This window comes from Leopardus geoffroyi, chromosome C2 (assembly GCF_018350155.1).
Source record: "Leopardus geoffroyi isolate Oge1 chromosome C2, O.geoffroyi_Oge1_pat1.0, whole genome shotgun sequence".
NCBI classification, from domain to species: Eukaryota; Metazoa; Chordata; class Mammalia; order Carnivora; family Felidae; genus Leopardus; species Leopardus geoffroyi.
Genome location: NC_059333.1, coordinates 48,444,113 through 48,469,178, shown reverse-complemented (window position 1 = coordinate 48,469,178; position 25,066 = coordinate 48,444,113). Strand labels below are relative to the sequence as shown.

At 38.6% G+C, this 25,066-nt stretch overlaps 1 protein-coding gene and 1 pseudogene across 2 annotated transcripts in view; one reads left to right on the top strand and one right to left on the bottom strand.

The window, feature by feature from the left end:
* The window catches only part of ADGRG7 (adhesion G protein-coupled receptor G7), a 97,691-nt gene that overhangs the window by 68,217 nt on the left and 4,408 nt on the right, over positions 1-25,066 (bottom strand). Inside the window, exon 1 of one of the 2 annotated variants that reach the window (XM_045501795.1) lies at positions 10,339-10,867. The exons of the other annotated variant lie outside the window; for it this stretch is intronic. Within the exon in view, the coding sequence (XP_045357751.1) occupies positions 10,339-10,453 (115 nt within the window). The 5' untranslated portion in view covers positions 10,454-10,867. Of the gene's footprint in view, positions 1-10,338; positions 10,868-25,066 lie in introns of those variants that run through there. 2 annotated transcript variants of the gene reach the window in all.
* Positions 22,315-23,770, top strand: LOC123575960 (annotated as a pseudogene).

The window sequence follows — 25,066 nt, the reverse complement described above, 5'->3', positions numbered from 1 at the left end:
CTACTGGGACCTTATCAAGATAAAAAGCTTCTGCACAGCAAAGGAAACAATCAGCAAAACTAAAAGGCAACTGACAGAATGGGAGATGATATTTGCAAATGACATATTCGATAAAGGATTAGTATCCAAAATCTATCAAGAAATTACCAAACTTAACACCCCAAAAAACACAAATAATCCAGTGAAGAAATGGGCAAAAGACATGAACAGACATTTTCCAAAGAATACATCTAGATGGTTAACAGACACATGAAAAAATGCTCGTCACTCATCACCAAGTAAATGGATTTTTTTAAAAAGCTGTGGCATATCCATACAATGGAATATTATTCAGCCATAAAGAGAAATGAGCTATGAAGCCCCCAAAAGATATGGAGGAATCTTAAATACTTTTAGCTAAGTTAAAGAAGCCAGGCTGAAAGGGCTACACACTATATGATTCTAAGTATGATATTCTGGAGGGGCTCCTGGGTGGCTCAGTCAGTTAAGCATCTAACTTCAACTCATGTCATGATCTCACAGTTCATGAGTTCAAGTCCCTCATTGGACTCTGTGCTGACAGCTCAGAGACTGGAGCCAGCTTCGGATTCTGTGTCTCCCTCTCTCTCTGCCCCTCCCCCACTCATGCTTGCTGTCTCTCTCACTCTCAAAAATAAATAAACGTTAAAAAAATTTAAATATGACATTCTAGAAAGGCAAAACTATAGAAACAGTAAAATGACTGGCAGGTTGGGAGAGGGAGAGAAGGATGAATAGGTGAAGCAAAGGGGAATTTTAGGCAAGTGAACTATTCTGTATGATACTGTAACAGTGGATACATGTCATTATATTTGTCAAAATCCACCAAATTTGTATACGCAAAGAATGAACCCTAATGTAAGATGCATTTTAATTAATAATGTATCAATATTGGTTCATTCATTATATAACAAAAGCAACCCAGTAGGGTAAGATATTAATAATAAAGGAAGATATGGAGGGGAAGCAGTGATGTGAGAGGGAATAAATAGGAACTCTATATTTTCTGCTTAATTTTACTGTAGCCTTGGGGCGCCTGGGTGGTGCAGTCGGTTAAGCGTCCGACTTCAGCCAGGTCACGATCTCGCGGTCCGTGAGTTCGAGCCCCATGTCGGGCTCTGGGCTGATGGCTCAGAGCCTGGAGCCTGTTTCCGATTCTGTGTCTCCCTCTCTCTCTGCCCCTCCCCCGTTCATGCTCTGTCTCTCTCTGTCCCAAAGATAAATAAATGTTGAAAAAAAAAATTAAAAAAAAAATTTTACTGTAGCCTGAAACTTCTCTAAAAATCAAGTCATTGGTATAAAAATATAAGATATGGATCCAGATCTCAAAGAGCTTAAGATCTACCAAGAGAGATTTAATTGTAATTGTTATATGACAAACTTCTCCATGTAACCAAGGAAATGTGTGAATATTTATTTATTGTTTATTTATTTTGAGAGAGGGTGAATGCGTGAGAGTGGGGGAGGAGCAGAGAGAGAGGGAGAGAGAGATTCCCAAGCAGGCTCCAGCCATCAGCGCAGAACCCAGTGCAGGGCTTGAACCCATGAACTGTGATATAACGACCTGAACTAATATCAAGAGCCCAATGCTTAACTGACTGAGCCACCCAGGTGCCCTTATGTGAATCTTTTTAAATTGTAGAATATTTCAAGTACACAAAGTACAGAGTATAAAACATCCCCCACTACCCCAAAGCCAGTTTTAAAAGCTAGGAACTTTCTCTCAGATTTGCTTCAGACTTTTTAAAAAATATGTAATAAAACTTTACAGGAAGAGTTGAAACCCCTTCTACTCCTTTCTATCAACATTCCTTTCTCTCCATACCCAGAGGTTAACACTATATTGAAATTGTCGTTTATCTTTTACATCATATTTTATACTATTATTATATCTAAGATAATCAATACATAGCATTTGCTGCAGTTTTTGTTTTGTTTTGGTTTTTACTATTGATTCAACCACTTTTTTTTAAGTTTATTTATTTTATTTGGGGGAGGAGGGACAAAGAGAGAAGGAAAGAGAAAATCCCAAGCAGGCTCTGCACTGTCAGCTCAGAGCCTGACACAGGGCTCAAACTCATGAACCATGAAATCATGACCTGAGCCAAAATCAAGATGCCTGAACCACCCAGGCTCCCTGATTCGACTATTTTAATGGTTACAGTTCGATTTAGGTTTTTTTTTCTTCCTTTGGGGGTAAATTTGGTCATTTATAATTTTTTAGAAAATTGCTACTTGGGCAAAGTTTTTATATTAGCTAGGATATTTGCATGGTATTTGCTTATGACTTTATTGATTTTTTAATCACTTCTTTAGTATATATTTTAATAGGTAATACATTCACAGAGTTGGAAAATGAAAATAACATACAAAGTACATAACCTTTCTCCCATCCATAAATATACACAAGTAATAATTTCTATTCATTTTTTCCCATCTTTCTTTTTTCAGTACAAGCAAATATGAATCTATACTTATTTTCATCCTCTTTTCTGTAGCTTGCTGTTGCACCTTACAATGAATGTCCAAAATCTTTCCACAGCAGTTCATAGAAAACTTCCACCTCTTCTTTTACAGCTGCATTATAGTCCACCATAATAAACCCTGATTTAGCTAACTGACCCCTTATTGATGGACACATGTTGTTTTCAATTGTCTCAAAATTGCACTGTACATTGCACAAATTCATATGGAGAATGAATTCCCAGAATTGCAATTCTGAGCCAAAGAGTGCACCTTTGTCATTTTGACATTTATTTCCAGCTTGCCCTTATAGGGGTTGTATTGACTTGTATTTTCACTAGCAATGCAACTCTATGCAGGGCCTGGAACAAAGTACAATGAAGACCCATATACCATTTATATAAAAGTAGATGTAAAACTTGTGAATTAAGCTCACAAACTGCTAAATAAAGTCTACGTGCTTGATTCTAATGCCAGGATAATCATACCTTCCTAAGGACCTGGAAGTCCAGGTCTGAATTTAGGAACTGTGCATTCCTCGGAGTTCTACTTCAGACTGTGACATGCACCCGCCCCACTCTGTCCTCATGCCTGGTAGGGTCCCAGGCCCAAGGACGCCTTGTGCTGCCACCCACCGACACCCGAGCCAACAGCCACCCTCAAGGCCAGGTAAGCACTGCCACCACCGGGGCGAAGTGAGGTGAGCAAAATCTCCCTATAAGCCCAGCAGGGGAGCTGGGGACCCGGATGCAAGGACGCAAACCCCGGAAGGAGAGATGCGGGCTCTGGGTCAGCGTGCTGTCTTAGCTTTTGCTTAAATCTTGTCTATCATCCTGCTTCTCTGTGTTGTGATCCGCTTTACTTTTGCACATGTTGCTTATATACCTTTTCGTCTTGACAAATCTCGCGGGATATTTATCGTCTTAAATTCATCTTTTCAAAAAACTAGCTTTTGGTTTTGTTGATCTCCATTCTTGTTTTGTTTCCATTCCATTAATTTGTTCTTATTTTCATTACTGCCAAACAGCCTTTCTTAGAATTTACTTTCTTTTCTATTTATTTATTTTTATTTGTTTTGTCTCCAGGCCCAGCTTAATGACAGATGCATAGACAGTACAACAAATGTTTGCTGACTGGCTTCTTTGACGTTTGCAATTTGGTTGAGGGTATCGAGCCCAAGCTGAGCTACCACTCCTCTGTTACAATCCCATTTTTAACACCTTTTGCCCCCACCCCAGGTCAAGACCCTGTCCCCTGAAATGCCTAATTACCCACAAAATATAGCAAAGGGAGTATTGGTATTTTTAAGCCTCTGTATTTTAAGTAAAGAAAGACAGACCCTGAAGGATTAAGTGCTTTGTTTGTTTCATTTAACTAGTTTTTAAACCTATGGACTTATAAAAATGACACTTAGCTATTCATTAGCCCAACATCCGCATTCTATATAAAGAGTACATTCCACATAAAGAGTATATTCTGCATAAAGGGTAACTTGTTCCAGATCAATAACTAGTTGACAGCTGAGTGGAGTTAACTCAGATCTTTTGGTTACTAATCAAGTGCTCCAGCTCCACCCTACAAGTGCTGCCTTTACCACAGGGAAAACAGGGATGGAGAGCATCAGCTTCAACTTGAGGATTCATACGCTGGCATGTGTTTAATAGTAGTATTTATTTTTCTTTTATAACACCAGTATAATATTAACATTTTTCTACATTTTCTTACATTATAATAAGCAGTACTTCCAGAAATATGAGTCCTATTTTCAATATCTTTACCACACATCATGGAAAATTAAATGTAGAACGTACGTAACACACTTCATGCTGCTTGAGAAAGTAGCATAAAATATTAAAAATGCCAAATGGAAAACATGAATTTCATTTCTTTCCCTAAACTAAACAAAATTAGAATCTGTTCTGAAAAGTCTAGTTTAATTAAGGGTGGGAATAAAAATGCTCTTCCTTAGTCAAAGAAATTCCAGCAGGAGACTCTAGTATCTGGCTCCAATTCTTTAGGGTTTTAAAATCCTGGCATCTGTCATTTGTCCCAGACCATGAATTTGAAATATTTGGATGAGAATAAAGATTCCTCTTAAATGAGAGGACAATATTTAGGAAAGTTTATTCTACTGTGAAAAGAAACCTAAAGAATGTAAACAAAATATACATAGTTTTTACCTAAGGTAGAAGTTGTTCTGTATGAAATACCTGGTTACATATTTCAATAAACTGATTAAATATTTTAATAAAATTTTCCCTGATGGTGTAGCATAATTTTTTTTAATGCAGGAAGATATAACAATTCTTAGAAATGTTTCTGTTTCTGGGGCGCCTGGGTGGCGCAGTCGGTTAAGCGTCCGACTTCAGCCAGGTCACGATCTCGCGGTCCGTGAGTTCGAACCCCGCGTCGGGCTCTGGGCTGATGGCTCAGAGCCTGGAGCCTGTTTCCGATTCTGTGTCTCCCTCTCTCTGCCCCTCCCCCGTTCATGCTCTGTCTCTCTCTGTCCCAAAAATAAATAAACGTTGAAGAAATGTTTCTGTTTCTGTTTTAATCAGTTGAACTTAATGATTAAGCCTGTAGTAGACCTTCAGTTTGATAAGGTGAGTTTCAATCCAAAGGTCCCATCTAGGTCAATGGCATGCATTCAAGGTATAATTCAAGGAGCAGAGAAAACTATGCACTAAACTATCTAAAAATTCATAAGTTAAAAATAACAGCTAATATTTATTGAGTGCTTATAGTGTCCTAAATGTCATCTTAAACCCATAAATGTAGTAACTCATTTAATCATTTAATGACAGCCCTGAAAGATAGGTTTATTATGATTCCCATAAATAGCTGACAGCCCTGAAAGATAGGTTTATTATGATTCCCATAAATAGCAAAACTGAAGCACAGAAATGTTGAGTAATTTGCTCAAGTTTACTCAGTAAGTGGTAGCATTGGCATTTCAACAAGGCAGTCTGGCTCCAGAGGTGTTGTTTTTTTTTTTTTTTTTGCCCCTGTTTATGTACATTTTTCCCCGACTCTCATGTGCACACTCCTAATCACCACATTCTATACTCGATGTTCTTCAATAAAATATGCTATCAAAAGATCTATGGATGGTGGTTGTATTCAGTATTTTAAGTAAAAATATCTAATACCTGGAAATCAAGGAAAAATCTACTAAGTCAACCCACCTGTGTTAAATTTCTTAATTTGAGAAAGTGACTTTGAGAATGGGATCAGCAATTTAAACATCACTAATACTGATGTTAAAATAATTCATGCTCTTCAGCCAATTACATAACAAAATTTATTCCTCCAAAAAAAAATCCCTTCCTTTTCACAGCAATTGTTTTCTTAATTTAGAGAATGGTTATATGAGGAAGCAAGAAGGGAGACTGGCAAAACAGCAGAAGAGAGGTTTACAACAGCAGGATTAAGACTAAATAACACTACAGCTCTCCACTTACTAGACCTTTGGTCGAACCCCAAAATACAATCTGTCCTCCAGGAACAGTCCCATGAGTTTGATTTATTAACAAGTTTACCTCTTGAGTAAGTACTGTAATTGAGTAAAATGAAAGTCAAGCATCTGTGTACAAATTATTTTCTGAGAATCAATAAACTCTCCTTGACCTTTCCCCGCAACCCGTATTTCCTACTGTGCAAGAATTTCAATGCTATGAAGTTTGACCTTGGGGTTTGGAAATATTGCAACCTACTAAAGTCTTTTCTTGGCCTGAGGCCTAAGTGAGCCCATGATAGGAAATGAAGGTCAGGGTATCTGGAAAGAGTGGGAAAGGCACTCATGCTTGCAGAAAGGAGGAAGTTTTATAATCTAGAAGAGACATAGGATATGGTTCAATAGGGCATAATCATCAATGGTAATATGTCATAAGGTTAAGATATTCTCCCTAAGAGTTAAGAAAAAAATCTCCTACTATTATGATTATGGACATCTGTCTATGTTTACATCAGGCCTTGCTCAAGTTGAAAAATGCCAAGGGAAAGATGTATAATGAGACTTAATTATGTTTCATTTTACTTTCATCAAGTGTGATTGGACCAAAAAGCTGCACTGCTTCTTGTATCACAAGGTTCTTGCTATTGGGAGCAAAAGTCCAAAAGAGATAGAATGCCTTACGTTGTCCATTCTGAAAACACATCAGATGAGGCACATATTACTTGATATTCTACAAAGAAGGCCTAATGTGAAAAGGCTAGAGGTCAGGCAAAACTTCAATTTGCTCCAACATAAAAGCATCCTTTTGTTGATCATACGGCTAAACAGAAGAGATCATACACAACAGGGGAGATCCTGATGAAGCGGAAGTTCTAGAAATGGTCAGAGTGTTGCCTGGCCTGGGGCAGAGGAAGAAAACTAAAATGGTGTCTGTCTTAACTGATGTAAACAAAACCATAATAACATTCCTTTTAATATTTATTTATTTACTTCTTGAATACAGCTATTTGACAACTTTCAGTCCAGTTTCTGGTTTTCACATGATTCTTTGATTTACTCATAAGCTATGTACTAGCAACTGTATTCCAGGTACCCATATAGGTGCAGAGAACGTAGATTGATAAGTCAGGTCCCTGGTTTCTTAGAGCTTTCATTCTAGGAATGGGGAGACAGACAGCAAACAAATAAGAAATTACCAGGTGATAAAAGCCATGAACAAAATACATGTGAAAGAGAGCAAATAGAATGATAACCTTGGACTGAGTGGATAGAAAAGTTCTCTTTGAGGTGGTGACATTGAAACTAAGACCTAAATCATAAGGGAGGTGGCTTTGTGAAACTCTGGGTGACATGTTCCAGCAAACAGATATCATCATAGAAGAAGTTCAAGTCTTGAGCTCCTTCCAAGAGTCATCAAAAGTTTTGAAAAATTTCTTTACCAAACAGAACTTCAAAAGCCTAGGATATCTTATTTCTGAAAGCCTAAATGGAAAAAGTGTTATACTTGACAATATATCTTATTGTGATGCTTTGATGAAAAAAAAGGTCATTATTATTTAATGTTTTCAGCAGCAGCACATAAAAATGCCAAAGACTATTCTAGCAATTCTGAAAGAATTGCTACTCCCATGCTTGTCTACTCCCATGAAATGCTGTCAACTTCATCTGGACTGGAGCTTTACCATGACCTTTTACAAGAGGACTTATTAAGTAATAGGAGCAGAATTAACAGTTTTCCTATACTACACAGATCATTGGCATTCTAGAGGTATTTGTTTGATATTTAAACCAATAATTTGGTTTTTTTTTAATAACTCATTACACTTAGCAATTAGACAGAGATAAGCTTGTTTGATGGCCATTAGATGTTGGGGCTTATGTGAATGTGAGAAATCTTTACATTAAAGGCAGTCACCAGGATGAATGTTGTTAGAAAATGGGCAATGTTCTAGGCAATGCAGTCTGAATCTGTACTTTCTTCTGCTGTTCTAGACTAGAAGATCAACAGCGGACAATCCTACAACTTTGCAAAGCTGAAGGAGGTGCTTTGGCAAAACCTGGAAGAATGTGGCAAAGCTATGGCAGTTACTCCACAGCCAAAAATCTATAAACACCATTTGAAGACTCAGAAAAGCTTAAAGGTGAAGCATACTAATCTATGCTCTATAAGCACCATTAATAATGGAGACCTCATTGACTTGAAGACAAACAGCATACTTACCAAAGTACGTAACTTTGCCTAGAAAACATTCTACTAGTTACTGCATATTTTTTGTGAATTTGGGTTTTTAGGCATAGGTGCCTAAAAAAATTTTTTTAAACCTGAAGGTGAATTAATTGATTGGGTTACCATTGTCTTCCCTCTAGGAAGGCAGAATAGTGCAGGAGTGAAGAGCATTGATACTAAAGTCAAAATAATCTAGATTCAAATCCAGACCCAACACTTTCTAGCTACATAAGTTTGAAGAGATTCTTGGAGCCTGGGTTTCCCCATATGTAACATGGATATAATAATAACTGCTTCAAAGGTAGCTGTTAGGGTTAAATAAGTATGTTGTACACCTGAAACTAAGGTAATATTGTGTGTCAACTACAATCAAATAAAACATTTTTTAAGAAAAATTCAGAGCAAGGACACATTTGTGTTCTTTGAGGAGTTGGTATGCTTTTACTGTTAAACAAGGTTTTTTTGTTGCTTATTATGCTTTGTTTGGGGTCTTGGCCCTCAGGAAGTTCAGGGATATGTCTCAGGGATATGTTTTGTATTTGTTTTTAGCAACTTCTGCTGTTTTCTTCCTTATAGTGTTTAATACTTTGGTCCTTGTTTTAATGGTTCTATTATACCTGTCTCCATTATAAGTCACCACAAATTTCCCTTTAAAAGTAGATGTCCTATAAAGGAAAGAAGGGAAGGAGGGAGGAAAAAAGATTTCTTAAAAGTATACTCTTTAAATAAGGTCTTATAAATTTAGCAGCCTTAATGAGGTAAAAATCTATAGTTCATAATTTTTTAACTTTAAACAAAAATAAATAAAACAAATGGAAACACATTTTTCTCAGGTTTAAATGTTATTGGTTTTGTTCTGGAAAATTTTCTCATGCTAATTCTACAAATCCTGTTAGTACATTTTCTAAATAATGTTCTGTGGGGCAGGGAAGGAAGGACCATGAGATCTCAGCTGTCACTCCATCAACAGTGAATATATTTGACTCCTTTTCTCTCCAGCATGGGATCTTTGCAGCCATGCATTGTGCTTCTCCTGGCTCCCCCAACCTTCCATCCTCCTCAGGTACCTTCTCAGACGGCATATCACCCCTCCTTCTGCTCTCTAGACTAGTATTATTTACCGTTATTTACTCAGTTTTATTAGAATCTTTCTCTGTTTATTACAAAAGGAGTGTTGGCACATCCAGCTTTGAATCCCTTCATGGAGAACCTCTGCAGCCCAAGCGAACAGGCACTGGGATTATAGAAAGTCTTCAGTGTGAGTTACTGGGGGTTTTCCTCTAACACCATTGTTTTATACCCATGGCTCCCCCTCCCACCTTCCAGTGTCATTTCTAGCACACAGAAAGTTACTAACAGATACTTGTTGAGTAACCAGAAAAATCATTTTCTTTTTTTTTTAATGTTTATGCACTTATTTTTGAGAGAGAGAGAGAACATGAGCATGGAAGAGACAGGGAGAAAGGGAGAGAGAGAATCCTAAGCAGGCTCCATACTGTCAGCACAGAGCTCTACATGGGGCTCAAACTCACAGACCACAGTGTGAGATCGTGACCTGAGCCAAAATCAAGAATCTTAACTGGCTGAGTCACCTAGGCACCCCTGAAAAAATCATTTTCTAAGTATTCTTAATTTTTTAAGTAGTTTTTTACACTTAGAGAGTGAGAACTTTATGCACAAACCTTAAGAGTTTATTTACCATCCTAGTGAGAACATTCCGAAAATGAAATTCCATTCTGGGCATATTTGATTATGTGTGTATGTCTGTATATCTGTGTGTGTGTGTGTGTGTGTGTGTGTGTGTGTCCATAATTATTTCTCTTTCTCGAATTTAGCTAAACAAACCCAAACATGTGTTATTAATGATTTGATTATTCTGTTTTCCAGTCAGGTGTTAAAAGAGCAAGAAGAGGCTAAGTCAACTTTGTAATTCCTCACCCTGCCCACACACACATATTCATATTCATGCATGTACAACCATATGCTAGCCATCAATTGACCCTTGCCTGTTGTATGTCATACACGACACCTTGGCAGGCAACCCTAGCCCAGACATGGCTATTCGCAGTACTGGTGTGTCAGGTAGCAGAGACAGAGGCTCAACAACTTCTCTTGATTTGAGTTCAACATAGCAGTTAAAGATAAACATAACATAGTTAAACATAAACGATATTACCTGTCTCAACGCTAATCACAATCCTCCAGATGCCCAGTCCCAAAACGATGGCCGTCAGCAGTCCACACACAGTGGCCACCAGCACCCTGAGGTCACAAACATGACAGGAAGCCATGGAGAAGTCAGACCACTCCTAGGTGAAAAACAGCTAGCTTCTTTCTTCCTGAGCCAAGAAGCTGAATCAGAAACTATTCTAAAAAATTTTTTTTAATTCCTCCTTTATGTGATCTATCAGGCAGAAGTCCTCATGTTTTGGGACTCTTGAGGTTAATCAGGCGGGAGGCAGTTTGAATCACCTAATAAAAGGTACATGCTCTGATTGCAACTTCCTCATCCTTCACTGAATGAGAACAAGAAAAAAGTGATTGGAATTATGGGAACAGAAGGTAACTCAGAATAATAAAGAAGGAAGGGAGGGAATAGTTAACAGGGTCAAAGTGTAAATGTCCATACAAGCAAGAAGGTGGGGAAGGGAGCCAGAAAAAAGAAAACCAAGTCATCTTCCTGCACTTTCATTTTAGAAGGATCTAGCAAAGGAAGACTAACAGGAGCTTCAGGCCACACAGATTTTCTTGTCAACAAGTGGTTTAAGCAATGACACACACATGATTCCAATATTTGCATTTTTTAAAGGAGCCCACATTTTGATAGCTGCAGTTGGTCAGTGGGCTTTACTAGCACAGGATGAATTTCGAAGAGCACTAAATTCCAGTATTACAACCTACTTGTTATCAGCCGAATTATGCTGCCCTAAAAATTCACATGTTGGAGCACCTCGGTGGCTCAGTCGGTTAAGCATGTGACTCTTGATTTTGGCTCAGGTCATGATCTCATGGTTCGTGAGTTCAAACCCCACGTTGGGCTCTGAGCATGGAGCCTGTTTGGGTTCTCTCTCTCCCTTGCTCACTCTGCCTCTCTCTCAAAATAAATAAATAAACTTAAACAAAGCCATATGTGGAAGTCCTAACCCCTAGTACCTCAGAATGTGACCTTATTTGGAGATAGAGTCATTACAGAAGTAAGCAAGTTAAAATGAGGTCATTAGAGCAGGCTCTAATTCAACATAACTGGTGTCCTTATAAGAAGAGGAAATTTGCACAGAGATATGCATAAAGGCAAGAGTTTAGGAGAAGATGGCTGTCCATAAGCCAAGGAAAGAGGCCTGGGACACATCCTTCCCTCCCAGCCTTCAGAAAGACCCAACACTGCTGACACCTTGATTTTGGACTTCTGGCTTCCAGCAGCCCTAAGCAAACTAATTCACCATCTGGGTCAATGTTAGCAGGTATCTTTGCTGCAGCAGCTCTGACCATCTCATGCCCATGTTCTTTTCCCTATCCCTTCTCCATCATTAACTGAATGAATGAATGAATGAATACTCACCTCAGCCAGAGTCCTGTTCTTGGTGGATTACAAAAGATTTTACAAAAGAGGACACATTTAAGCTGACTTTTCGACCCCCAAAACAATTATATATTTCCCCTATTTTCTATAACATTTTATCAAAATACAGCTTCACGGGATATGAACATAGGCTCTAACCTTTACCCCACCCAAGGACTTCAGAAAAACACATTAATGTACCCAAAATGCAAGAACTACAGGTAATGCTGCAGTGGCACAAAACAAATGTGAATCCCTTGTTATTGCTGTGAGTAGATTTTTAAAAATATGTTTCTGAGATGTCTTCATATTTATGCACACCAAATGTCTAGAAGGGCACATAAAAAATTCTTCTTGGGAATCTGAAAGATCTAAGAAACTCATTTTTCATTTTGTACCCCTTTTATGATTTGAGGTTTTTACCTTATGCATTTAATATTTTCTCAATTATAATAATAATGAACATATCTGTTATTCTTTCTCTTTTTTATTTTTATTTTTTAATGTTTATTTTTGAGAGAGAGAGAGTGAGAAAGAGTGCAAGCAGGGGAGGGGCATAGAGAGAAGGAGACACAGAATCCAAAGCAGGCTCCAGGCTCTGAGCTGCCAGTGCAGAGCCCAATGCAGGGCTCAAACCCACAAACCATGAGATCATGACCCAAGCCAAAGTCGGACACTCAGCTGACTGAGCCACCCAGGCGCCCCTCTATTATTCTTTCAATAATAAAAGAAATCATTTTAAATAAATAAGTCTAAGAAAAGGAATTAGCACTTACCAAATGCCTAGAATATACCAAGCACTATGCTGTGTACTTTGTGTATCTTTAACTCATTTATTCTGTACAATAACCCCATGTAACAGATATTTTTGCCTACTGCATGAATGAGGAAATGAGACTTGGGCAGGTATTACCCTAAAGAGGAGATCTCTGGTTAAGGAAATTTGAGTGACAGGAGGTTACATAAAGGTAATAGGTTTCTTGAACTCTAGAATTTCCTAAAGTCTTTAATATCCTCACATACATTGTGAATTGTCAAGTTCCCAGTGTTGACCACAGAAACCTCTTCTCAAGAAGAATTTCTCAAGAGATACCAATCTTCAGAATGTGCTTTGGAAACACTTCCCTGCATGATCATCTACAGGAAGGTCTTAGATGACTAAAGGGACTGATCATGGGGACCCGTATTTGTCATATGATGATGGTATTTTTTTCTTGTAGTGTTCCAAATATTTTGAAGGAGCTGTAGTCTGGTGACTGAAAAACTGACTTTGGTGATGCTCATATATTTCTTTCCCACACTCAATGGAAGTGCTGGAATCCTGGGAAGTTAAAATGGCCGTAGCTTGTTAGTACTTTTATATTTTCACTTATATGCCAACTATCCAGTTAGAAAGTCTAGAAATTTATGGAATGCAAGTAATTCCTAGGCACAGAAATTTATATGTTGACATTTATATAAGGGCATGAATCTCTATTGGTTATAGGCAAATATATAGACATCAATTTTATATACACACACCTATATGAATCAAGATAACGAAAAGGAACAGAAAAAGGAAAAGAACTAAACAGGGAATAATTCATTTATTCATTTGTTCCACTCAATGCAGATGTCATGCTACATGCTGAAGATGATACAGTGAACAAGAGAGGCAAGGTCCCTGACCTCACACAGCTTACACTCAGGAATACCTGAACTTGTACTGACATTAGCTCTAATTTGCTCTGTGGCCCTGGACAAGCCACATAAGCATCTGAACCTCCATTTTTCCATATTACAAACAACCTAATTGAGGTTTTTCCTTCCTGAAAATTTCAATCCTAACGTCATTAGTGAAGGAAGAACAAGGTAGGTGTCTATAGAGGGGGTAGAGAGGAGCAGTAGACCAGAGCAGATGTCAGAGCCCTATTGGGCAAGGGGTGAAAAAGAGGCTAGCATGAGATGTCAGATTCCAAACAGAGTGCATAAGGCATCCCTGCGATAAGGAGGAACAGCCTGGCATGCAATGTCACAACAAACGGGTGAGGAAGGCCTCTAGGCAAGAAACAGTCCAATGTGAGAAATCAAAGCCAGAGCAGAGAGAGGAGGGCATTCCTTCAGAGACCCAGAAGGATCACAGGGGCAGCATGTGTGGGCTGGTTGGTGTGGGAATTCAGGGCCAGAGTTGAGCGAGGAGGGTGTCCACATGGAGTGGCAGCCTAGAATAGGAAGTCAGAGCCCAAGCAAAAAGAGAAGAGTGTCCACACATGGGTAGTGTAGGGCTGAAGATCAGAGATTAGTTATATACAGGATGAGCAACTGAACAGGTAAACATATAAGAATAACGAGAGCCAAGTTCCTTACTCTAGGAGAAGGGAGTTACAAATTTGGAAAAGGAGAAACCAAAGTCCGTAAGAATTTCAAAACAGGTCATCAGAAACATGGAGAAAGAAAAGCTACAGGGTACAGGGTACTAATTCTGAAGGGAGCAATATCATTTAGGGGAAACAGATATTAGATAAATGCATGAATACAGTCAGGAACCTCTTATCCAAAAGAGGAAAACTGATGACTGCAACAAAGTCAAGTATTTCAAAGGAAGGGGTGTGATATTACTTGTTGCTAATATTTGAACTACATAACTTCCATGTGTCTTTAAAAAAATAGAAACATGGTATTGAATTAGAAATGGATTTATGTATCAATACAAATTCATGATTATATATATATTTCAATATATACCTAATAAACATATGTTAATAGTAGATAAATAGATGCAAAACTCTGTATATATACACAAATTTATATGTGGGTATGTTTATGATATATATCATACATTTACATACATATATTCTCTAGTTCTGGCCACTCATAGGCCATGAAAACAGTGACATACCCCCTAATCTTAAGCACACATTGTACACCTGTAACTAATGTAACACTGCATGTTAACTCTACTGGAATTAAAATTTTTAAAAATAGGGGGGAAAGCCAGCATTTTTCATTTAGAAAAAGAGTGAAAGCTTCTGGTTTGAGCTGTTTTTCCTTCCTTTCTCATCGATGGATAGATGCAGGAGTGACTCAAGTGTAGCCGTAAGTGCTCAGGACTGATGCTCCAGCGTTTGAAAAAAAAATTTTTTTTTAACGTTTATTTATTTTTGAAACAGAGAGAGACAGAGCATGAACGGGGGAGGGGCAAAGAGAGAGAAAGAGACACAGAATCGGAAGCAGGCTCCAAACCATCAGCCCAGAGCCCAAGGTGGGGCTAGAACTCACAGACCGAGAGATCGTGATCTGAGCTGCAGTCGGACGCTTAACCGACTGAGCCACCCAGGCGTCCAGCATTTGGGGTGGGACTGCAGTAGTCCTTGGATATTGGTGCTTTCTGTTGTGACCAGCTCCTGGAGCATACTGCGCATGTGTGAACAGCCTGCTCTTTGGAATGAAGACCTCTCAGTCAGCCAGGGGAGGGAGGCGAGCTAGCCAGCCATTACTGCGCTTGCCCCAGCCAGCCAAACACCAAGCGTTCAGTGGCAGGGCTGCAATCTTTTCTTTGGTTGATTCTGTTGGCTCTAGTTTAACACAAGACTATAGTGAGAGCTCCCTACCTGTCCCTGGGTACTCTCTGTGTGAATGACAGCCCCATCTCCCTTTCTGGGACTCTGGAAATAATTGAAAATATGGCAAGGGAGGGGCACCTGGGTGGCTCAGTCAGTTAAGCATCAGACTCATCGTTCTTGAGATCCTTGAGATCGAGTCCTGTGTTGGGTTCTGTGCTGACATTGCAGAGCCTGCTTGGGATTCTCTCTCTCTCTCTCTCTCTCTGCCCCTCCCCTGCTTGTGTGCCTTCTCTCTCTCTAAATAAATAAACAAACTTAAAAAAAAAAAAAAAAAAACACCAAGGGGATAGGAATGCCTACACTGAAGACCAAAGTTCTTCACTCCACATGAGAACTGGATAAAATAGAATGAAGTGTCTATCTCCATTTTCTCTTGCTCTGGAAGTGAGAATAGCTTTGTCCTAACACCTCTGTCACGCATGCATGCACACACACATACACACCAATCATAAGCATATATAGAGCCCAGATCTTGATTTCTTAAAACAATTTTCCACTAAAAGGAACATAGCTCCTTGGAAAATTGGCTAATTTCAAGACTGGGGCAGGGAAAGTCAAAGATGAGCCTAGAATACTTTATGCCAGAAAGGAAAGAAGTGTTCAAGAAATGATGGGTACATATCAAATGAACACAGAATCCAGCATGAAGTGGCTGCCTGATACCAAATGAGGGATAATTTGAGCATCAAAATAAATAATATTATAACATTATAACCCATTAAATAAAATAGGAAATTACTGTATTTTAAACTCTGAGGGTGGGCCCGGCAATCTGTTTTAACTAGTCCTCCAAACTGATTGCCCACTGAAGTTTAGTAACCACTGTTCAAGAGTAATTTTCCCAAAGAAAGTGAACAAGTTCACAGTAAACCAGCAAATGGCAAGAGATTAAATGGGCTTTTGTGTTATAGGACATTCCTTTGGTAATGTTTATGGGAAATCTCATGGCGTTAAAGACTGGCAGATTTTCATATAAGCCTGTTCAAATTCACAATATTTCTGTCATCTTTGAAATCACTATTCTTCATTTTATCTTACTCATTTATTTAACCACACTTTCAATGAGTTAATACCCTGAAGCATGAAGAAGGTTTGAAATCTTTCATTTCCCAACCTTTCATTTCCCAACCATCTGGACTGTGACCCCAGTGGAGAGTTAAGTACACAGAAAACTGCTTACCTTACCTCCCATGATACTGATGACAAAGGGCAATCTCAACTTCCCCACCTGTTATTCCTAAGAGATAAGCCTCTGAATTTCTCCCCCGGAAAACTTGCCAATGGTATTTGCCACCCCTTCATTAGTGAAAACTCTGAGCCACTACTAACAAAGAAACCCTTGAATTCACGTGTTTACATATCCATATAACCGTGCCCACCTCTGTTTCTCTCTGGCGGTCAATGGAGAGCAGGGAGAAAGGTACTAAGAAAGCTTTCCTGGGCAAAGAGGAAGTTACTAGGACACTGACCTTTCTTTGCGCCTTCCCACTTTTTTTCTGCTCTATATGTCTTTGTTCTTCAGGTGTCTCCTATGCTCTCCAGAGCCAGGTGTTCTAGATCTTGAGGGTCTTGAGGGCTCATTACTCCATAGAGGAAAAACCAGCATCATTTTGTGAAAGTAATTCACCTAACACTAGCAGAAGTACTCCTGTACTCCAGAAGATGAAAGAAAATGAACCCTCAAATTCTTTTTTAAAGTTTACCTCTGCATCCTGCTCTAGACAGTCTCAATTCTTCTCTCCATCTCTTCTAACTTGTTCCTTTATCTTTCCTTTCCCACTTTCTCCTCTTTTATTTATCCTTTTATATCTCCCAAATATGAGCTGTCAGCCACACGTTAAATTGGAAAGAGGAGAGAAATGGTCACTTATGGTTAGGTTGAGAGGCATAATGTAGGAAATAGTGTAATATTCTTTTTTTCCTTCTGAAAAGTCTCATTCAAGTGAAATGCAGACCCAAAATTTACAGTAAATAAAAAAGAGCTTCAACCAAGAAACACTAGTCCCATGTGAACACTAGTCCTTCTGAAAATAGTAGTATGAAATCATAAGCTTAACTGAGCTGAGTTGGTATTTTCAATATCCTGCATAAAATCCTACTATTTTTTAAAATTTATTTTAGAGAGATCTCATGATACAGGGAGAGGGACAGAGGGAGAGAGAGAAAGAATCTTTAGCAGGCTCCACACTCAGCACAGAGCCTGATGCAGGGCTCGATCCCATAACCCTGGATCATGACCTAAACCAAAATCAAGAGTCAAACACTCAACTGACTGAGCCACCCAGGTGCCCCAAAATCCCACTATTTTTATCTGTCAAAATAATATTTTGGATCCTAAATATCTCAGTTTAGTATAATTGTTTTAATTATTAATTAATAATTATTAATTTGCCTATATATTTTTTAACATTTATTTATTTTTGAGAGACAGAGAAAGAGCATGAACAGGGTAAGAGCAGAGAGAGAGGGAGACACAGAATCTAAGCAGGCCTCAGGCTCTGCGCTATGAGCACAGAGCCCGATGTAGGCTTGAACCCATGAACCATGAGATCATGACCTGAGCCAAAGTCAGACGCTTAACCCATTGAGCCACCCAGGTGCCCCTTGGACTTTATATTTTTTATTTTGTTTTTGGAAAACCCTGCATAATATAGAGTCCACTTGTATCAGGCACCATGAATTTTCCAGATAAGACCCATAATCCCCAGAAAACTTAATAGTGTATGATACTCAAGGAGGTTGTGACCTAGTTAGAGAAGAGGCATATAAGAAATTAAAGCACACCAAAGATAATGCAAAAGTCACTAGTTGGTAAATGACTTACTCCATAAGTGTTTAATCTACATTCCTGCGTGAAGAATCTTGGAATGAATGACAGACCAGTTAAGGAAATTTGCCACTTGTATGAGGCCATAAAGCAGCATAAATGTATTAACCAAGCCACATTGTCAGCAGGTTTCTCAATAAGGTAAACACATTTTATGGCTGGTAATACAACTTGAGAAAGATAGTATTTTCATCCCTGGCATTTGCCATATTATGTTCAGCATACATTTTCCAGTTCAAATAAATGCCTTATTTTGAAGTCTAAAACATAAAGCTTAAAACCAATGTTAAGGTCTGGATGTATTAGTTTTCTATGGCTGCTGTAACAAAGTACCACAAACTGAATGACTTAATCTAGAGAAATTTATTGTCACACAGTTCTGGAGATATGAAGTCCAAGATCAAGTTACCAGTAGGGTCAAGCTTCCTTGGAAAGTGCTAGGGAAGAATCAGTTGCAGCCACCTCTCTTAGCTTCTGGTGGTTTGCTGGCATCTTGACATACCTTAACTTGCAGACACATTGCCCCAATCCATGCTTTCATGTTCACAAGGCATTCTCCCTGTGTGTATATCTTTGTGTTCAAATTTCCACTTTCCCTAAGGACACAAGTCACATTGGATTGGGCCCACCATACTCCAGTATAAACTCATCCTAACTAAACTAGATCTAAAACAACCCTATTTCCAAACAAGCTGACATTCTGAGGTGAAGTTAGGACTTCAACATATGAATTTGGGGAGAACATAATTCAATCCAGAACAGTGAGTTATAGCACTAATAAATTAAAATCTAAGATTTAAAAAAATAACCCAAACTTTACCACTAACAATGTTTGTGGTCTGACTCGTTTTTTTAGGATGTGAACCTGGTACTTTGACTTATGAGTTGTGTTGCTATGCTCTGCCACTAGAGGGTAGCATCATTGCTATTGTCTTTTCTGCTATTTCTTTTAAGGCATATTCAGTACTTCACCATTCATCCCATCTAATCCCCAGTGTGATTGTGTTTGGAAGTGAGGCCTTCTAGAAGATAATTAGATAATCAGGGAGAGGCCATCATGATGGGATTAATGCCCTTATAAAGAAGACACTGGAGGGAGATAATCTGTCTCTGAACCACATGAAGATACAAGACATTCTGCCCACCAGGAAGGCCTTCACCAAACACCAGATCTGCTGGTGCCTTGATCTTGGACTTCCCACCCTCCAGAATTGTAAGAAATAAGTGTTTGTTGTTCAAACCACCCAGTCTATGGTGCTCTGTAACATCAGTCCAAACTGACTTAGAAAATATCTGACCAGATATGTGAACAGAAATAGGGGACAGGTGGTCTTTAGAATAAGGTAGGCCCATCTAAGAAGGAATTGAGCCATTCACTATGCAGTAGTGTCACCTCTAAAATGGAAAGAGCTCCTGACACTCTTTTGGTGTCAGGAGACTTATATCCCATTATGGGCTCAGCCACTAATTGATTGCATGATCTTGGACAAATCACTCTCTGGTCTCAGAGTCCTCACCTATATAGACAATGCTTTGAGACCTATTTTCTCTAAATAATATATTCCTTTGATTTTTCTCTCTTTATTCTGTTCCTTTAGCTCACTTTCTAATGCCACAGGCTTAGAAGGATTCCTTAGGAGTTACAATAGAGACAAAAGATGGGAAGGCAAGCTGGTGCAGCCACTCTGGAAAACAGTATGGAGCTTCCTCAGAAAATTAAAAATAGAACTACCCTATGACCCAGCAACTGCACTACTAGGCATCTATCCAAGGGATACAGGTGTGCTGTTTCAAAGGGACACATGCACCCCCATGTTTATAGCAGCACCATCAACAATAGCCAAAGTATGGAAAGAGCCCAAATGTCCATGGATGGATGAATGGATAAAGAAGATGTGGTATATATATATATATATATATATATATATATATAGACACACACACACACACACACACACACACACACACAATGGAGTATTACTCGGCAATCAAAAAGAATGAAATCTTGCCATTTGCAACTACGTGGATGGAACCGGAGGATATTATGCTAAGTGAAATCAGTCGGTAAGAGAAAGACAAAAATCATATGACTTCACTCATATGAAGACTTTAAGAGACAAAACAGATGAACATAAGGGAAGGGAAACAAAAAGAATATAAAAACAAAGAGGGGGACAAAACAGAAGAGACTTATAAATATGGAGAACAAACTGAGAGTTATGGGAAGGCTTGTGGGAGGGGGGGATGGGCTAAATGGGTAAGGGGCACTAAGGAATCTACTCCTGAAATCACCGTTGTACTATATGCTAACTAATTTGGATGTAAATTTTAAAAAATAAAAAATAAAGTTTAAAAAAATAAACATTTTTAAAAAAAGAAAAATTTTAAGTGAAAATTGTGAAGACTACTTGGTAACATGGAGAAAAGAATTATTATATGTTAATTATATGTTAATATGTATCTTAATTTAAGATACAAAATTCAATGTAAAGTAGGATTACAATTATGTGAAAATATGCAGGAGATAAAAGGAAGTACACAACATGCTAATAATTGTTTTAGGGAGATGGGACTAAGAAGTAATTTTTACTTATCTTTTCCATATTACCATTAATGTAGTTATATTTTATGCTTTTATTTTTAAAAATTTTTTGGTGTTTAATTTTGAGAGAGACAGAGACAGAGAGAGAGAAAACGCACGCGTGCCAGTGGGGGAGGGGCAGAGACGGAGACAGAATCTGAAGCAGGCTTCAGGCTCTGAGCTGTCAGCACAGAGCCTGACGCAGGGCTCAGGCTCGTGAGCCGTGGGATCATGACCTGAGCCAAAGTCAGACACCTATCTGACTGAACCACCTAGCCGCCCCATAATGTAGTTATATTTTAAAATCGATAAAAGTTTATAACTTAAAAAAGCAGTAACAACCATCTGTAATCTCACTACCCCAAGATAACACTGTGAACACTCAATAAATTTCTTTCTAGTCTTTTCATAGATCAACAGGATCACTTATAAATACTAACTTGAAGGAACCAAAGAGAATTCTTACTCAACCTGAAGGTAACACTAAGTTGGACAGGACAGTTAAATATTGGATTCAAAACATGATCTGGAGGAAGGAAAGGCCTGGAATTAACACTATGGAGTGTCTGTGTTGGACACAACGAAAGAGCTGAACTTCTGGATTAAAGGCCTGGCTTTCCATGGACTGGACAGGATAACACTGGACAAGATGCTTGGCCTTACTAAGCCCTTTTTAAAAAAAAAAATACCCGCTCCCTATAAACCTCCCCACAGCATTTCTTTGAAACTAAAATGAGAAAACGTGTGTGTATGTAAAAGCTTTGTAAATTTTACCTTCCTTTGCAAAGGTAAGAATAATTACTGTCCAAGTCCATAGTAAAAACAGTGGTATGCACTTCAACAATATTTTTCCAAACACAAAGCAAATAATATGACCAAAAAACAATTTCTGTGTGACCATGTCAATCACTAACCTTGATTTACCTGCCTATGTTTACCTGCTTAATAAAACTGCTAGAAAGGAAACCATTAGGTATGACCTGCAGAGAAAAACTTGTTTTTGCCTTGAATAATGCCAGGAAGGTTCTCTACAGGCAGAGAATTAAGAGCCAGCCATCTGCATCTAAGGTGCAAACTTGATTTCTTACCTGTAGCTCTGCCTCCAGGCCCAGTCGTCTGATAAAGGGGGTCAGTGACATGGTAGCGACACTCAAAGCTCAGAGCACCCTTCTTCTGGGGGCAGAAACAAACTCAGTTTCACTGATTCAATTCAACATGATTCACTATGTGCCTATTACACATCCAGCACTGTCCTGGGCACTGTAGGAGCTACAAAAGATTATAAGAAATTGGCCTGCAGGAGTCTGCACTATACTCAGGCAGGGATTAGAGAATAATAAAAGAGTATAAAATTAAGCACGGGGTGCCTGGGTCTGATCTTGATTTTGGCTCGTGTCATGATCTCACAGTTCATGGGGTCAAGCCCTGCATCAGGCTCTGCGCTGACGATGTGGAGTCTCTCTCTCTCTCTCTCTCTGCCCCTACACCATGCATGCTCTCTCTCTGTCTCTCTCTCTCTCTCTCAGAATAAATAAATAAACATTAAAAACATTAAAAAAAAGAGAGAGAGAGACAAAAGAATCATGGTTGCCGCTGGTGGACAGGGCCAGGTCAGGAGTAGGTTTACAAGCCAGCGCAGGTTTACAAGTGTTCCAGCCGGTAGTGACCCAGTAAATGGTTTTATAGGCCAGTGTGGACGCCATATTTTCTGCTGCTTCTGGGATCTGCACTAAGGGAGCATGCCATAGCCACAGAAAGGAATTATGATGAGGTAATAAGCAGCTTGTTTAGAAATGTGGGTACCAGAGTGACTTGGTGATGGTGGCACTATTTCCAAGGGGAAACTTTGTTCTTTGAAAGCATGAGCTCTCTTGATTGACATGGAGGAAGGGGTAGCAAATGAAATTCTGCAGGAACCATTGAGAGATGTGTTTGATAGCAAGCAGCTCATCACTGATATTTCTGACTCAGGGAATAACTGGGCTGTGGGTCGTTAAGTTTTTGGCAGTCTTTATCGAGAACTCAGAAACTCAGATTTTAGAGAAACTCAGAAAGTTGGCCGGGCCCTGTGATCATTTGCAGTGTTTTTTAGAATATATTCCATGGGAGGTGGAACATGATCTGGACTTGGAACATTTCTTCTAAAGGCGCTTGAGGGTGAATTCCCAGAAGTATACAGATCCATGACTTCAGTTTATCCTTTTGGTGAGGATGATGTCATAACCTCGCCTTACTGAGCATGCAGACTGTGTTGCCCATTGACGTCCAATATTTATTTGACCTCATTAGCAAACTGGTGAATTCTCATGGTGAATTCTGCAAAGTTGGGTACAACTGTAAAGCCAAAGAGTCTGGTTACTTCAAGTGCTGAGGCTTTTGAGAAACGGGGCCAGAAGTCTTTTGATGCAATGAACAACACTGTGGCAAATCTGCTGCTGAACCTAACAAGCTCTGCAAGGTTTGAAGCATTCCTTAATATGGACCTCAAAGAAATCATCATGAATTCAGTTTCTTTTCCTTAAGTGCATGATCTTGTGTCAAGCCTAACACCTCTATGTATACTGGCAGATGTTAACAGTCCTACCTGAAAGTTGGATCAGATGTTTTCAGATTCCTTTAGTAAAGATCACCAGCTGATTCAGGCTGGCCGCAAACATAGTCTCTACCTTATGGTTAGAGGAAAGTACAGGTTTCCGATTTTTGCAGAACTACTGAAAGATTAAAACCTTCTCTACAGTTTGTCTCCTGGAATCAAGAAGGCTGGAAAAGCAGCCTGTGTTCAGTACCTCATGTGGACCATTCCCATGATTAGCCCTAGCACACATGTGTGAGGCCTACCTTCATGGAACCGCAAGATTCACGAGGCTCTACAAGAAAAAGGCTCATCTTTATCACTACCTACAAGTTGAAGGGGCGGAGGAAAGCTGTTTCACAGAAGCTGTGTCACCTTTATCAGGGCCCTCAGTGGAACATAACCAACTGGAGGCCACACAAAGCATGCCTGTGGAAGATTCACCTAGACTAAGCATGGCCGTGTAAAAAAGAAACCCCCAAAAGACTACTTTTACCACCTTCCTTAATTTCATACTGGTTTTGTCACCTTACCATTCTGTTCCAGAACTTTCGTGATTTAGAAAGCCCTGTTTGTGCTTTTCCTATCAGAGAGCATTTTTGCCAAAAAAAAAAAAAAAAAAAAAAAGAGTGGTTTTCATTTCATCAGAATTTGTTGACACCAGTGTGTGATGTTAGTGAAGTCCTAGGACCTTGACTTCAGACATTTGTTTTCAAAAAATTCCCTTTTTCTAAAATCGAGACAACAGAGTTCTTCCACATTTTACTTTATTTATAGTCTGATATTTAGGCATTTATACAATGATAATCATGTCTTCAATAAAAATCTTGCATGGGTATATTTTTATATTTATTCATGACTTATTTTTTCATATTGTTTAAATTCTCCTGATTCTTTAAAAACAAGTATGAGGAGTAGTAGAGGAACTTATTACTTCTGTGTAATACCCTCTAACTTTTCAGGTGTAGGTTTTATTACAACTATTAAGGAGGTTTTATTTCTTCTTTGGGTAACCACTTTTTTTGCGCTCAAAAGAATCATAATTTGCATTTATTTTGACATGTATTCGTATTAAATTATCTTTAAATATGATTTTTTTATTAAACTAGTTTTTATAATAATAAATGTTCATATTTTTAAACAAACAAAAAGAAAAGAAGTATGGCTGTCATTAAGGGATTATAAAATAGTAACAAGGAAGAATTTACGTGTAAAGATAATTACAGGACTGGATGGAGAATGATCCAATGCTAGCCTGGACTTGGTGCTGTAGGGATTCATAGGCAGAGAGTGGTAGCAAGCAGTAGAAAAGTTGTGGGGTTTTCTTGGGAAAATTAAAAATTTATTCTGCAGAAGACCTTATTAAGAAGATAAGATATAGACAGAAAAAAAAATTGCAAACCACATATCTTTTTTTTTTTTGCATTTACCCATGTAGTTACCTTTGTTTCTTTGTACAGATTCAAGTGACCATATAATGTCCTTTAATTTCAACAAAAAAAAAAAGAAAGAAAGAAAGAAAAAAGAAAAACAGTGAAATATTCTCATATACACACATACTGAGGACTTTTACTGCTCATAGCTCTTCCCTATAAAAAGAAATGTTTTTAACTTGGCCTTAAAGAATTTCCAGAAGTTAAGCTGCAAGGAGGCGGGGCAGGTAGGGTGCTTAATACGCCACAGGTATAGAAATTAAAATAAGCATGTTTTGGGTAACAGAAAACAAGTAGCCTGACCCGTAAAAGGGTTTTGTTAGACAGTAT